Source organism: Carlito syrichta, unplaced genomic scaffold (assembly GCF_000164805.1).
Source record: "Carlito syrichta isolate Samal-C Ts95f unplaced genomic scaffold, Tarsius_syrichta-2.0.1 Scaffold315303, whole genome shotgun sequence".
Lineage (NCBI taxonomy): Eukaryota > Metazoa > Chordata > Mammalia > Primates > Tarsiidae > Carlito > Carlito syrichta.
Genome location: NW_007259399.1, coordinates 227,270 through 243,584, shown reverse-complemented (window position 1 = coordinate 243,584; position 16,315 = coordinate 227,270). Strand labels below are relative to the sequence as shown.

Genomic DNA, 16,315 nt, shown 5'->3' with positions numbered 1-16,315 from the left:
AGAGGGGGTGGGGCCAGACAGGAACAAGATGGCTGCCTTCCTCTGAGCAGGCAACAGGAGCCCCACACCGGGCGGGCAGGACAGTCTCGGAGGCAGGATAGGTGGCAGCGATCCCAGCAGATCTTCCCTGAAGCGGTTTGTTGTGGATCTCCTCAGGCAGGTGGTGTGATGTGCTACCCCTCCCAGAGGCCGTGGCGGCAGTGGCGATGGCGACGGCAGCAGCAGCGATGGTGGGGGGATGGGCTGTGGTGGCGGCTACGGCAGGACTGTTTGGAATGCAGTCAAAACTGTCCAGTCTTTGCTATGGCAGCGGCCGAGCTCTGTCTGTAGAGCAGGCTGCGATGCTGGGGTCCCCAGCCTCCCGGGGTGAGAGTCAGAGACCCAATGCAGACCTCCCTTGCAGAGGGCTTCAGACGCTGGGTTGCCTCGTTGCCATCTTGCCACCCCACCTCTGAAGTACGTTTTTGACTTAGATATTTTTAATTTACAGTGTGTTTATCTGGATGTAATTCTATCTTAAGTCCAGGAGTGTTTTAATAAGTAAGTTTAGTAACTTCAATTTTTATAATGTTTGTGGCTTTCCAAGTTCTTAGTTTATCCTTATAATGGGATCTGAAATGGACAAAACAGGTATTATTACTATTTTGTAGATTAAAGAACTAAAGCGGTGACCCTAATAAGTAGACCTACCCAAGTAAGAACTAGTTTGTCGCCCATCTTTGGTTTTCAGTCACTGATGCAAACGTTTGCAAACCTAAATATTCTGCAATTACCTTTCAATGTGTACATCATTTTGATGTGTTTAGTTCACCATGTTGGCATTTTGACATTGCATTTATATTTTAGCAGTAATACTTGGAATTACTGTTAGTCTTCTTTTAAATATGCTGGTATTTGGCATGATTTTAAATGACCTAGGATTATTCATTGCATGAGAAGAATGCATCCAGCTGTACTTCCAGGTATCTGCATATATGTTTTAACAAACCCACAACTAAATGCTTCTTGGAATTGCAGGGTGAACTTTTCACAAAAGTGGGCTATCTACTCGCAAATAAAGCAAATGTTTGAATAGATAGATGTTGCATTAATACGTGAAAACTCACAAGTTTAGGCTTTAAGAATCCCTCTTTTTTTGTTTTGGTTTGTTTTCTGAATGTTAGTTCCACAGTCCTATAAAACTGTTGTAATTGAGTTATAGTATATTACTAATAGGCGGTCATCAGTTCTTTCTCTTTTCAATTAACAGGTGATTTCTTCTTTCTAAAAAAAAGTTGTCAAATGAATGGAGCAGTAGTATATTTGATGGTTCATATTATATTTTATCAGTATGTTTTTTTCAGTGTTACAGCATGTTGGCCCTATGAGTTAAAATATGATCACAGGTTACAGAAGTCAGAGCATACTATTTTGGTTGTGACTGAGCCTTTATAGTTTTCATATATATCACCTATTACATTGAGATTGAAAAGAAATAATGTAACCTAATGCATAGTCATACTTGCCTAAGATTCAGATTTTTAATTTGATGTGGAAAGAGTAGTGGTCTATATTTGTCAGTTATCAAATTATTTCACATTAACAACTTTATTTCAACAATCTTTATTTAATAGATTATGTACTGTGAAATAGGACTACCCTGACAAAGTAACTATAGACTTGGTGGCTTAAACAACAGAAATTCATTTTCCCATGATTCTGGAGTCTAGTTTTAGATCAAGGTGTTGACAGGGTTAGTTTTTTGAGGCCTCTCTCCTTAGCTTGTAGATCTCTTCTCCCTGTGCCTTCACATGGTGTTTTCTCTGTGGGTACATGTGTTCAAATTCCCTCTTATAAGGATACCTGTCATATTGGATTAGGGCCCACCCATATAAACTCATTTTACCCTAATTATTTATTTAAAGTACCTATCCCCAAATACAGCCATATTTTGAGGTGCAGAGAGTTAGGACTTCAACATTAATTTTGAAGGGATGTGATTTAGCCTATAGCATACTTGTATCTTTTTGTTTCTTTAAAGGATATGATGTTTCTCACAAAATTCTGTCATCAAGTTCACACTTTATTTCTATTCCCCAGTGTGTGGCACAGTGTCTGATACAGAATATGTGCTTAATAAATGTTACTGATTTGTTGAGTGAATGAATAATTTAAATTTATATTTACATATAAATATATATTTACATATATGAAACATATATATATTTCTCATAAATGTGTATGTGTATATATGAGAAAATAAGATGGTATGACACAACTATATTATACCAGGATAGCCAAATTTTTTTCAAGGATGATTTACTATTAAGAAAAACACAAATGAATCACCGATAAGTACATTATCACCTTATTTCAAGCTAAATTGCTGCTACTCTCAAGCTTTTGGAAGGATGAAGTCCCCGAAGAAAGTGAGGTGGAGGGAGGGTATCAGATGACAAAAAAGAGGATTATAACAGTACACATCAGTACATATAGCCTTGAGAAGGCTGAGAAATGTTAGATAATAAGTAAGAATAGGGTGGGGAACAGATAAAGTAAGAAAGACCAATATTGGAAAAGGTGACACAGGAAGGTATCAGATATTTTGACACTAAAGAGATATTAGCATACAAATGATGAAACACTTTTGTAGTGAGTGTGTATATATATATGCACATATATACATATGTATGCATATATGTGCATGCATACGTGTATGTACATGTGTGTGTATATATATTACATTTGTATTTCTGCACAGCTGTTTAACTATCTATAAATCTTAGGAGCACCTAAATAGTGTTTTTTAATCCTGGCCAAAATGTATTAGAACCAACTAGGGAGTCTAAAATATACACATGCCTGGGCTCTCCCTGTGGTTCTACTGAACCACAATCTCTGAGGATGGGACCCAAACAAGTGTAGTAAATAAGTTTCTTATACAGGTGATTATTATTGCACACTCAGGACATTGTAAACTAATATCTGTTTAAAGGCGAACAAGTCATAATTTAGTGATGTGTAGTGATTATTTGCATAGGAACATATGTTTTTAATAAAAAAGACAAATGCCCAAGCATTATGTTAATATCAGCATTTAAAAAAATTTTGATTCTGACGCCACTGTGTCTTTTGTTTGTTTTGAATACAATGCAAATAATAATATCCCATGCATAATCTGGAAAATATTTTATTTATAGTCTGTCTGTGGAGAGAATGGTTTGCGATTTAGTCAAGGCTGCTTAGCCTTTGTATGACAGAGTTAGGAGGAAGACTTCAAGTTTATTGACTCTTCATCTAGTATTCTTTCCACTGGACAAATCTTACTAAAACATGTTTTGCCTATGTTCTATACTTTGAAGACCAGGAATAGATTTATAATATGTGGTGAAAACTCAGTTAACCACCGTATTAATAAAAGTATATAATCTGATATTGCTTTTGGAATACACATATTGCAAAAGTACATACAGATATGTCATACTTTAATATAATCCCCAAATATCAGCTTCAAACCATATATATTGTATTACAAAAAGGTTTTTGACTTTTAAAAAAGGGCCTCTTTCAAATGTGGAAATTCACTCTTGTAGCAGAAATATTTTAATTTAATTTAATTTTTATGTTTGAAAACGTTTATGAATTATTGTTTAAAAGGGTCTGGTAAAATACTATTTTGATGTATAAGAAATATGTACTCAGATACTTTGAGTTGATTATTCTTTATTTATTGATTGATTTAGTAGTGATTTCTAATACCTAAAACTGAAATTACTCTGCCTAGATGCCTCCCTTGAGAGAATGAATGTCTGACTACCTATGTGATATGGAAGTTATTTTAGCTGCCATGGTGCATAGTTCATTTGAGACCAGACCCTTATTCACTTTGGCCATCATCACTATTGTTTATCAATTAATTGAAGGGTGATTTGGTTGAGAACATCCTTGCCATCCATACCAAAATTTAATGGAAAGCTACCAGAATTTCTAGACATTATGATTAACTAGTTATATGAACTTAAACTCTGTGGGTTTCAGTTTTCTTCTTTTTACAGTGAGAGGGTTGGATAAGATATCCCTTCCAGCTGTGTGATTTTGTCATATGTAATATGTTTGAGGTATTTTTTTCATTCTAGCTACCGTTGCTTGTCTAGGGACTAAAATTACAGCTCACTTGAGTGTAGTCATCACAGCTGAGTGCAGTCCTCCATCAAAGGGAAGGAACAGTCCCAGGGTGGCTTTCCTTTTGCCTGACCCAGGTGGTAGGAAATCTGTTATATTATTTATATACAAAATTTCAGTAAAAGTAGGGCCATGACCTGGAAACATTCATTTGGACTCAGCAGATTTTTGTCTGTTTATGCTAGTTTCTTTTTCATTGATGTACCTAGCTGATCATATAAATATTGGAAAGTGTATATAATGAAATACTAATTAAAGAAAAAAATTACATATTTTTCATGCCTCACAATTTACAAGGTTTTATCTTGACTTTCTTTTCTTCTACTTCATAAGTCATACTCCAGTGAAGTCTTGAGACTATTGTTAATACTTTTATTATGTCACTACATATTTGGAAGGGACAGCTAGTGTATAAATTTTTATTTTATATGTTTTTGTTTACATAAAATTTTATGGTAGGGAAAGTGGTGGTGATGTATCTGTGTGTGTTAGACCACAGGGAAGTAGGGATTGTAGCCCATAAGACTTTGTGCTAGATTGAAGCAGTTGGTAACTGTATGATAACTTGATTTTTATTTAAAAAAATGGTATAATTTCTGGTTCTAAATGGAGCTGATCATAAGAGATTGGAATTGAATTTGGATATTGTTTGAATTTCTTTCTACAGGATGAAGGAATTGTTAAAGAAATCCCCATTACTCATCATGTTAAGGAAGGCTATGAGAAAGCAGACCCCGCACAGTTTGAGTTGCTCAAGGTTCTTGGTCAGGGTTCATTTGGAAAGGTAATGAATATTGTTTTCTCATTTGTTTCTCTTCTAAATATTTAGCAAAAAAAGTATACACATACTTTGATAAATATGCCATTTCTAAACTTCTCAAAGGATATACAAAAAGGTAATTTTTAATTTTTTCCTTTTATTTCTGTTGTACCTTTATTCCCACCTCTTTATATTTCTCTGTAATAATCAAGGTTTCTAATCTCCAGGGCTGACTGATTTTTCTAGGGAAAAATATAGTGTGCTAGTTATTAGTTGCCTAAATCAAGGTAGCTTGTTTTTATATTTAAAAAAATGGTATTCCATATCTTTCTGTTCACATGGTGGCATGAACACAGTTTGCTCTCTCCTAGTGATTTTATGTATATTTCTTAGCTCTCTTGTAGAAGTCAAAATTTATACATTAATTTATGTATTAATTATTGAGTTTATCATCTATTTAAGTAAAGTAGAACAAGGGAGTGTAAAGAAGAACAAGTGTAGCTACTGGGTAATATACAGATTGTGTCACATTTCAAAGGAGAAAGCAAAATTGAGAAAGACTAATCCTTATACTCATTATTAGAGTTGTTTGTTAAGTACTTCAAAGCATATGGCTTATGAAAAATAAGTCTGTAGGTCTGGTTCCTGACCTTTCTATACTTAACATCTAAGAAATGAAAATTATTGTATACACAAAGTAAGTAAGAACCTTTAGGAAAACAACAGCAACCACAATTTTAGGGGAGAAATATAAGGGGAAGCTACTAATTTCAGGGTGACCGAGGCTTAGTTTGGAAGGGGAAAAGTAAGGCAGCTGAGCAGTGATTATTGTACTCTAGAACATTTTAAAAGAGAGACGTTTGAAATTTATTTTATTTTTCTGAAACAGGGTCTCATTCTGTCACTCAGACTGGAGTGCAGTGTTGCATTCATAGTTTACTGCAGCCTCAAACTCTTGGGCTCAAATGATCCTCCTGCCTTAGCTTCCTGAGTGACTGGGACTACTGATGCATGCCATTATTCCTGACTAATTTTTTAAACATTTTCTAGAGATAGAGTCTTGCTATGTTGCCCAGACTCTTCTCAAACTCTTGGCCTAAGTGATCTTTCCTCTTTGGCCTCCCAAGGAAAGACATTGAGCTCTCAATGTGTGCATGACAGTTGTACAAGCAATATTAGTGAATGTAAAATAGACATTAATTGTCTTAAAGTAGCCTAAGATCTATGCAGTATAGAATATAACATGTGACATATAGGGAAACATTTTCGGGACACACCAGAATGAATTATGGCTTGGCAGTGCATTGGTATTGGGGATATATAAGACAAAGAGATAGGACTTGAACAGTGTGCTAGGGAGAGAGAAACTAGAAGGAATTATTAATAGATTGGTGGTGGTGGTGGGGAGTGTAACGCTACAGTGTACTCTACAGGTCTGCCTGACTGACCTATAGAGTAGGCATGTACATTATATACAACTGTTTTAAAAGTTTCTTTATTCTTTTTAACTATTCTGCACTATATAGTTATTTTTATGTTGTTAATTTTAGAAGAATAGAGATGAAGTTCTTTTATATTCCAAATTTATAAATATTTGACTTACATAAAATCTCACCAAGCAAACATTTCAAGTCATAAAATTAGTTTTGTTCACTTAATTATGTATTTATTCAAATATGTTTTTGTTTTTCTCCAGCCTTTTTTCAAAAAAGGATTTAAGGCTTTCATAGATGAATACTAAATAAAATTAAAGTTAAGTAGTGAAGACAATGGAAACAAAGAAAAATCAAAGCAGGAAAGATTAGATGAAACCGAAGTACACTCTGCTTTTCACAAAGGCATGACATGAAGACTGTAAGTCTTTTAGTGTGCCAAAAATGAAGACTTAAGTTTTTTGGCAGCCATTATAAAGAAGCTGATATATTCAAGTGTATAATTATTGACAGTATTTTTCAGGTGGAAGCTGATCAAACAGACCAGAGAAATTTCTCTCGTGAATCTTCATGAAGTGAAGACCCTATTTCATTATGTATAACATAATGAAATGTCTTTAATAACATCTTCATGTTAAATATAGCAATATACTGACAAGTTGTCAATGTAGTCATTAAATTCAGGGATCACTCAGTTTTGTTTGTGTAGAAATTTTGGTTTAACCGGGATATCATTGAAACCTTTTTAAAATTCCTAGTATTAAAATACAGAATAGTGATCTTTATACAGTTCATCAACCAAATAAATATTAAGGAGGTAACTTTTTCTTTTCTTCCTAGAATGTGAACATGCTTGTCAGTATTGCCTCATTTGAGTAGGCATTGTGTGGGTGTGACTTGCTATATGCTGAACCTATTCAGGAATTTGGCCAAGGCTGTGAATCAGATAAGTGTAGGAGCAATTCTAAGTCTTATTTAAGTTTTTTCTGCAAAAGTTCCATTGTTAAAGTACAATAAATCGATTTTAGCTCATATAAAGCCTTGTAACATTGAATATCATTATAGTCTATTTAATGGGGGTGAAGTAACTGTACTAAAGTCAACTTAAGATTGTGGTTTAAGGAAGCATGCAGTATTATCATAAAGGATGCATATACAACTCTGTACTAAGCATACCAAATATAATGCTATTGACGATTACAAATGTTTGCATTGAAATATATCTAACATAGCTTACATTAATTATTTTAAAACACATATATAAAACAGATGAGAACATGTTTGAAATTGTGTGACTAGCCTTTTTTATGTATCATGTGCCAAATAATATTTATACATAGCATGCATTTTAACATTCGTAAACTATGAAAAACATACTATATTTGCTTTTGTGATAGTAAAGCCTTCAACTATAGGACTTAAAATGAATTTTTGAAATTACTGAATATTTGTGCTCTTAAATAGTTGATCAACTATCAAGTCATAGTTTCAGATATATGCTTATATCTTATAATTTCATAAAGTTGATTCTTTTTAATCAGCATTTCAAAATGTGTGATCTTCCAGTACAATAGGTATTCATTATTCTTATTGGAATATATAAAAGTCCATGTAATTGAGAGAAAAAATGTATTGGAGTAACTCATTTCTCTTCTGGACAGTTTTCCTTGAAAAAAACCCATCAGTATTGATATAGTTTTAGATATACTAGTTTGAAGCCATGCAAGTACTTTGGTCATTGATTGTGGGATGATGGTACAGGTATGATTTTTTCTTGGGCTAGGAAAGTTCACCCATAATACCTGAAAACAACAGATCAAGTTATGAACAAATAAACAATTACTTTGCTAGACTGTGAATGATGACTTCTAGTAACGCCATATTGTACTACTGAGTGTTAGAAGAGTTAGGAAAAAAAGGGGGGGGGCTCTTTTAACATGAATAGCTAAAGCAATCCTCAGCAAAGGGAACAAAACCGGAGGCATTATACTTCCAAACTGTAAACTTTATTACAAGGCTACAGTAACCAAGACAGCATGGTATTGATACAGGAATAAACACACAGACCAAAGGAACAAGACAGAGAATCCAGAAATAAAACCATGGTCCTTCAACCAACTAATTTTCAACAAAGCCATCAATAACAAACATTGGGAAAAGGAAGCCATATTTAGCAAATGGTGCTGGGAAAATTGGCTAGCCACATGTAGAAGAAAGAAGGAACCCTACCTATCACCATATAAAAAAAGTTAACTCAAAATGGACCAAATACTTAAATGTAAAACTTCAAACTGTACAAATCTTTGAAGAAAATATAGGGAATACCCTGCCAGACATTGGAGTAAGCAATGAATTCATGGCCAGGTTCTCAAAAGCAAATGTGAAATAAGCTAAGATAGACAGTTGGGACCTCATCAAACTGTAAAGTTTTTGCACAGCAAAAGAAACCATCAAGAGAGTAAAGAGACAACCCACAGAGTGGGAAAAAAAAATATTTGCAAGCTATATTTGCAAGACCTAACATCTGGGATCTACAAGGAACCCAAACTAATTGGAAAAGAAAAAAAAAAACCTCATTACAAAGTGGGCAAAGGACATGAACAAACACTTTTCAAAGGATGACATATAAGCAGCCAACAAACACATGAAAAAATGTTTGGCTTCACTAATCAGAAATGCAAATCAAAACTACAATGAGATACCACCTAACACCAGTAAGGATGACTATCATTAATAAGTCAAGAAACAAAAAGTGCTGGCATGGCTGTGGAGAAAATAAAAAACTTCTACATTGTTGGTAGAGATGTAAGGTAGTTCAGTTTCTGTGGAAAGTGTGTGACTGTTTCTCAAAGAACTAAAAATTGAGCTTCCATATGATCCAGCAATCACTTTTCTGGAATATACCCAGAGAAACATAAATCACTCTACTAAAAAGACATCAGAACAAGCATCTTCATTGTAGCACATTGCACAATAGCAAAAATATGAAACCAACCCAGATGCCAATTGAAAGTGTACTGGATAAAGAAAATGTGGTACATATACACAATGGAATATTATACAGCCATAGAGAAGAACAAGATCATGGCCTTCACAGCAGTAAGGATGCACCTGGAGACCATCATACTAAGTGAACTATCACAGAAATAAATAAATGAATATCTCATGTTTGCACTTATATGCAGGCCCTGATCACTGGTCACACTAGCACAAGGGAGGGATCGTCAGACACTGAGCACAGCTAGGGGAGGGAGGGTGGGATAGATGAGGGACTAGGGTATGTGGCAACACACTTGGTACCTGGTCCACTATCATGGGGGAGAGGGCCAACTAGAAGCCTAAACTTTACCTGCATGCCACTCACTTATGTAGTAAATCCTTACTTGTACCCTATAACTATAAAATAAAATAATTTCTTTTAAATGGCTCTTTTATGTAACAGTGTCTTCCTGTAAACCTGGACTATACCTTTCTTTCTTCTGATTGCCTCTTCTTGTTCTTTATACTCCATTCGTTTCAATCCTACTAAAGGCTGTATTCTAGAACAATGTTTCTCAAAGTGTGGTCTACATACCTCCTGGGAGACCTAAAGTCTCCTCAGGAGCTCTCAGGTCAAAGCTCTTTCCCAGTAATTTCCCAAAAATATTGGTATAACTGCCGGCACCTTGGCCAATCAAGGCAGTGACTCCAAATGGTACCAGTAGTCCTTGTATTCCCTGCTGCCTCACACAGTTTAAGAATGTCCTTGATGAGGCATTAACAAGTATTAAATTTATTAAATCTCAATCTTTGAATGCACTTCTTTTTAATATTTTATGACACAGTGGGAAGTATACATAAAGCTATTTAACTGCATAAGGTTAAATAGTAAGGTTGTCTGAAGATAGAGGACTTTTGTGATTTTTTTGAGTTGTGAGCTGAACTGGCCACTTTTTTCATGGATAACCATTTTTACTTGAAAGATTGATCGACAATGTATAGTTACATAGACTTGTATATTTGATTAGTGTTTTCTCAAAAATGAATGGAGTGAACCTGTTACTTCATGAAAAAAACTGCTGATATTTTTGTCAATGATAAAATCTGAGCTTTCAAGCAAAAGTTTAGACATTTGGAAACATTTTTCTTGTCACCTTGACCTTATCAGCATCTTAATACCTTGCTTTATTGTGCTTCACTTTATTATACTTAACAGTTATTGCTTTTTTTTTCAAATTGAAAGTGTGTGACACAGCCCTATGTTGAGTAATTCTGTGGGTACAATTGTTCCAACAGCATGTGCTCATTTTGTGGCTCTGTATCATATTTTGGCAATCTCATAACACATCTGTCTTTTTCATTATTATCATGTGTTAACACATGGTGATCTATGATCTGTGATCTCTGATGTTATGATTGTCATTGTTTTGGGCCACCACAAACCGTGGCAATATGAGATATAATTGATAAATGGTACATGTGTTTGACTGCTTCACTGGCCAACTCTTCCCCCTCCTCAGGCTTTCCTATTCCCTGACATACACCAATATTGAAATTGGGCCAACTAATAACCCTGCAATGACCTATAAATATTCAAGTGAAAGAAAGAGTCACTGTTCTCTCACTTTATATCAAAATCTAAAAATGATTAAGCTTAGTGAGGAAGGTGTGTTGAAAGCCAAGAGAGACCAAAAGGTAGGTCTCTTGTGTCAGTTAGCCAAGTTGTGAGTGCAAAGGAGATGTTCTTGAAGGAAATTAAAAGTGCTACTCCAGTGAACACATGAACAATAAGCAAGCAAAACAACCTTATTGCTGATATGGAGAAAGTTTGAGTGGTCTGAATAGATCACATCATTTACAACATTCCCTGAAGCCGAAGCCTAATCTAGAGCAAGGCTTTTGCTCTCTCCAATTCTGTGAAGGCTAAGAGAGGTGAGGAAGCTACAGAAGAAAAGTTTGAAGCTAGTAGAGGTTGATTCATGAGATTTAAGGAAATAAGCCATTTCTATAAGATGAAAATGCAAGTTGAAGCAGCAAGAGCTGAAGTAGAAATTGTAGCAAGTTATCCAGAAGATCCAACAAAGGTGACCACACACACACACACACATACGTGCACACACACACACATACACCCATTTTCAGTGTAGAATAAACAGCTTTCTATTAGAAGATGACATCTAGGACTTCCATAGCTAGAGAGGAGAGATTAATTTCTAGCTTCAAAAGACAGGCTGACTTTCTTGACAGAAGCCAGAAATCATGGTTCATTTGCCATTCCAGAAATCCTAGGGCCCTTAAGATTATGTTAAATCTACTCTGCCTATGCTCTATAAATGGGACAACAACGGCTTAATGACAGCACATCTGTTTACCGCATGGAGTACTGAATATTTTAAGCCCACTTTTCAGATATACTGCATGGGAAAAAGGTATCCTTTCCAAATATTACAGCTCATTGAAAATGCACCAAGTAATCCAAGAGCTCTGATGGAGATATACGAGGTGGTTTCTGTTGCTGTCATGCCTGCTGTCACAATATTCATTCTTCAGACCATGGAACAGGTAGTAATTTTGAATTTAAGGTCTTATTATTTGAGAAATATAATTTGTAAGGCTTTAGTTGCCATAGATAGTGATTCCTCTGATTGCTCTGGGCAAAGTAAATTTAAAACCCGGGAAGGATTTATCATTCTAGATGCCATTAAGAACATTTGTGGTTTATGAGAGAAGATCAAAATAACAACAGATATTTGGAAGAAGTTGATTCCAACTCTCATGGATAACTTTGAAGGGTTCAAGACTTCAATGGAGAAATTCTCTGTAGGTGTGGTTGGAAATGCAAGAGAACTAGCATTAGAAGTAGAGCTGAAGATGTGACTGAATTGCTGCAATCTCATGATAAAACTTGAACGATTAAGAAGTTGCTTCTTATGAGCAAAAGAAAGTGGTTTCTTGAGATGAAATCTATTTCTGGTGAAGATGTTGTGAACATTGTTGAAATGATGACAAAGGATTTTTAATATCACATGAACTTAGTTGATAAAGTGATGGCAGGGTTTGAGAGGATTGGCCAATTTTGAAAGAAATTCTATTGTGTGTTAAATGCTATCAAGCATCATCGTGTGCCATACGATATCTTTTGTGAAAGGAAGAATAAAGCTATACAGCAAACTTTATTGTTTTATTTTAAGTTATCACAGCCACCCTAACCCTTATCAACCACAACCTTGATCAGCTAGCAACTATTAACATTGAGACAATACCCTCTACCAGCAGCAAATATTTACAACTCACTGAAGATTTAGTTGAATGTTAACACTTTTTAGCAATAAAGTATATTTTGATTAAGATATGTACATTTGTTAGAATTAATGCTATTGCACACTTAATAAACTATAGTATGGTCTAAACATAACCTTTATATGTACTGGGAAATCAGAAAGTTCATGTGACTTGCTTTATTGCAATATACACTTTTTTTTTGCAATGGTCTAAAATTGAACCTGCAATATCGCCAAAGTATGCCTGTACTTTAAAGACATTTCTGTTGAGATTATTTTGTGTCACCATTTAAAAGATTTGCATAACTATGTGAATCAGTATTTTTTAGTTAATCAGTACATGATAGTGACAAATCAGGCACAGGTACAAAATTCATTCAAAGTGTGAAGTAGACCAGTGCAATTTTGTGTAACAAAATATGGACAGTTAATTGAAATGGATTCAGATTTTCCATTGAAATGAACCTTTAAGAAACTGCCATTTGTCAAGTTATCTTATCAAGTTGTCTTATCAAAGAAGTGTATCCACAATTATATGAAAAGGATATTAAAATTCTCCCTCTTTTTAAAAATCATGTCTTCTGAAGTCTGATTCTCTACCTGTACTTTAAGTAGAATGACTTAATTGCAACAGATTGAATGTAGAAGTAGATATTAGCATCCAACTATCTTCTGTTAAGCCAGATAAGAGATTTGCAAAACTGTTAATCACTGTCACTCTTTTCATTAATTGTTTTATTTTGAAAAATAATAAATTTTTATAAAAATATTTATGTTCACATGTAACAGATTTTTAAAATGAATTAACACATATTTAACTTTTTCTGTTTTAACTTCTAGTATGATAAACACCAGTGGATATAACTAACATAAACAAAAGCTCTTCAGAGTCTTCAATAATCTTTAAGATGGTGAAGAATTCCTTAGGCCAGAAAAGACTAAGAACTGGTAGAATTCGTCTACGAATCCATTTTGTTCTAGACTTTTTTTGTGTGAGACATTGCATTACTGATTCAATCTCACTGCTTGTTATTGGTCAGTGCAGGATTTCTGTTTCTTCCTGGTTCAATCTTGACAGGTTGCATGTTTATAAGAATTTATTCACTTCCTCTGAGGTTTCTAGTTTGTTTGCATAGAGATTCTCATATTAGTCTCTGATGATTTTTTGTATACCTGTTTTGTTATCAGTTGTAATGTCACCTTTATAATTTCTTATTGTATTTATTTGAGTCTTCTCTCTCTTTTTCTTGCCTAATAGCTAGTGGTCTATCAATTTTGTTTATCTTTTTGAACAACCAACTTTTTGTTTCATTGATCCTTTGTTTCTTTTCTTTCTTTTTTGGTCTCAATATCATTTACTTCTGATCTATTTTTATTTATCTTTGTTTCCTAGATTTTAGCTTTGTTTTTTATATTTATATTTCTTGGAGGTGTGATATTAGATTGTTAATTTATGATCTTTATACATTTTTGATATAGACAGTTATTGCTGTGTTTCCTTCTTGTCACTGATTTCACTATCAGACATCTTAATCTCTATTTTTATCCATTTAAAATAATTTTTACATTTCCATTTTAATTTCATCATTGACCCAAAGAACATTCAGGAGCAGGTTGTTTAATGTCAACATATTTGTATAGTTTTGATAATTCCTCTTGGTATTGATTTCTAGTTTTTTTTCCCCACTGTGATCTGAGAAGATACTTGATATTATTTCAATTTTTAAAAACGTATTGCAATTTTTTGTGGTCTAAAATATGATTTATTTTGAAAAATGTTCCATGAACTTTTGAGAAGAATGTATTATTCTGCAGTTGTTGTGTAGAATGTTTTGTAAATGTCTATTTGGTCACTTGTTCTAGAGTCTAATTTAAGTCTACAGTTTCTTTGTTGATTTTCTGCCTTGATTATCTGTCTATTTTGTAAGTGGGGTGTTGAAGTCCACGACAGTTATTGTATCATTGTCTTTCTCTTTTCCTAGGTATGTTAATAATTGTGTTATGAATCTGAGTGATCTGGTGTTAGGTGCATATTCTTTTTGAATTGATCCTTTTGTTATTGCATAATGACCTTCTTTGTACTGTTTTTACTGTTGTTGATTTAAGGTCTCAATTATCTGATATCAGCACAACATCTATTTACTTTTGGTTTGATTTTGTGTGGAATATCTTTTTCTACCCCTTTACATTGAGTCTATAAGTGTCATTACCAGTTAGGTGGGTTTGTTGTAAGCAACATATTGGTAGATCCTGTTTTTCTTATCCATTCTACCAGTCTATATCTTTTAAGTGGAGCATGTAAGTTCATATGTGAAGTTTATTTCCTGTCATAATTTCACTGTTACCTAGTTGCTTTGTAGTCTCAATTGGGTTGTTGTTGTTATTATTATTATTGTTATCTAAGTAAGAGTCTTACTCTGTCACCCAGGCTGTAGTGCAGTGGCATGATCACAGCTCATTGCAGCCTCAACCTCTGGGATTCAGGAAACTTTCCGCCTCAGTCTCCTGAGTAGCTTAGATTACAGGCACATGTGACCATGGCCAGCTAATTTTTGTTGTTGTTGTTTGAGTTGGAGTCTCACTCAGTCGCCTAGACTGGAGTGCAGTGGCTGCTCCCGGCCACCGCAGCCTCGCTTGCTGGGCTCCGGCGATCCTTCCACTTCAGCCTTCCAAGTAGCCGGAATTACAGGCAGGAGCTACCACGCCTGGCTGATTTTTTGATTTATTGTAGCGATGAGGTCTCACTGCCCAGGTAGGTCTCAAACCTGCAGGCTCAGGTAATCCACTCACCTCAGCCTCCCAAAGATGCGGGATTACAAGCTGGGCCACCGAGACAGGCTATTTAAAAAAATTTTTTTTGTAAAGGTGCAGTCTTGTTATGCTGACCAGGCTGCTCTTGAACTCCTGGACTCAAGTAATCTGCCTGCCTTGGCCTCTCAAAGTGCTTGGATTATAGGCATGAGCTACCATACTAGGTCTTAATTATATTTTATAAGACCTTTGAGTTATATAATTTTATGTGTTTTTATGGTGGTGAGTATTGAGTTTTCATTTCTGTGTTTACAACTTATTTGGGCATTTCTTGTAGTGGTGACAAATTCCCTTAGCATTTGCTTGTCTGGGACTTTCTCCTTCATTTATGAAACACAGAATAAAAATTATGAAGCAATATACAAAATTCTTGGCTGACACTTGTTTTCTAAAAAGACTGAAGCTAGGACCCCATCCTTTTCTGACTTGTAGTTTTTCTGCTGAGAAGTTTGGTGTTAGTCTGAGAGTATGTCTTTTATAGGGAATTAGATGCTTTTCTCTTGCTGCTTTTAAGATTTTTTTCTTTCACGTTGACTTTAGATATTCTGGTAACTAAATACTTTGGTGAAGTGCATTGTACAATGTATTTACTTGTGGTTCTTTGAGCTTCTTGTATGTGGATATGTAAATTTCCAGGACATTTCCCTCAGTTATTCCCTCAAATAGGTTTTCCAAGCTTTGTACTTTTTATTCATTTTTATCAGGAATACCTGTGACTTGTAGGTTTGGATATGCAACATTATCTGATATTTCTCAGAGGCTCTATTCTTTTTGATTCATCTTTATTTTTGTCTAAGTGGATTAATTTGAAAGACCTGTCTTCAAGCTTTGGAATTATTTTCTTTCTTTTTTTTTTTTTTTTTTTTGAGTTAGAGTCTCACTCTGTCACG

At 34.6% G+C, this 16,315-nt stretch overlaps 1 protein-coding gene across 2 annotated transcripts in view; it reads left to right on the top strand.

The window, feature by feature from the left end:
- Nucleotides 1-16,315, top strand: part of RPS6KA6 (ribosomal protein S6 kinase A6) — a 121,547-nt gene that overhangs the window by 9,164 nt on the left and 96,068 nt on the right. Inside the window, exons 2-3 of one of the 2 annotated variants that reach the window (XM_021706162.1) lie at nucleotides 1,250-1,394; nucleotides 4,829-4,945. Coding sequence is in view for 1 of the 2 variants with exons in the window: in XM_008072513.2 (XP_008070704.1) it covers nucleotides 4,829-4,945 (117 nt within the window). In the remaining variant the exon portion in view is untranslated. The remainder of the gene's footprint in view (nucleotides 1-1,249; nucleotides 1,395-4,828; nucleotides 4,946-16,315) is intronic. The other variant, XM_008072513.2, reaches the window with a different exon arrangement.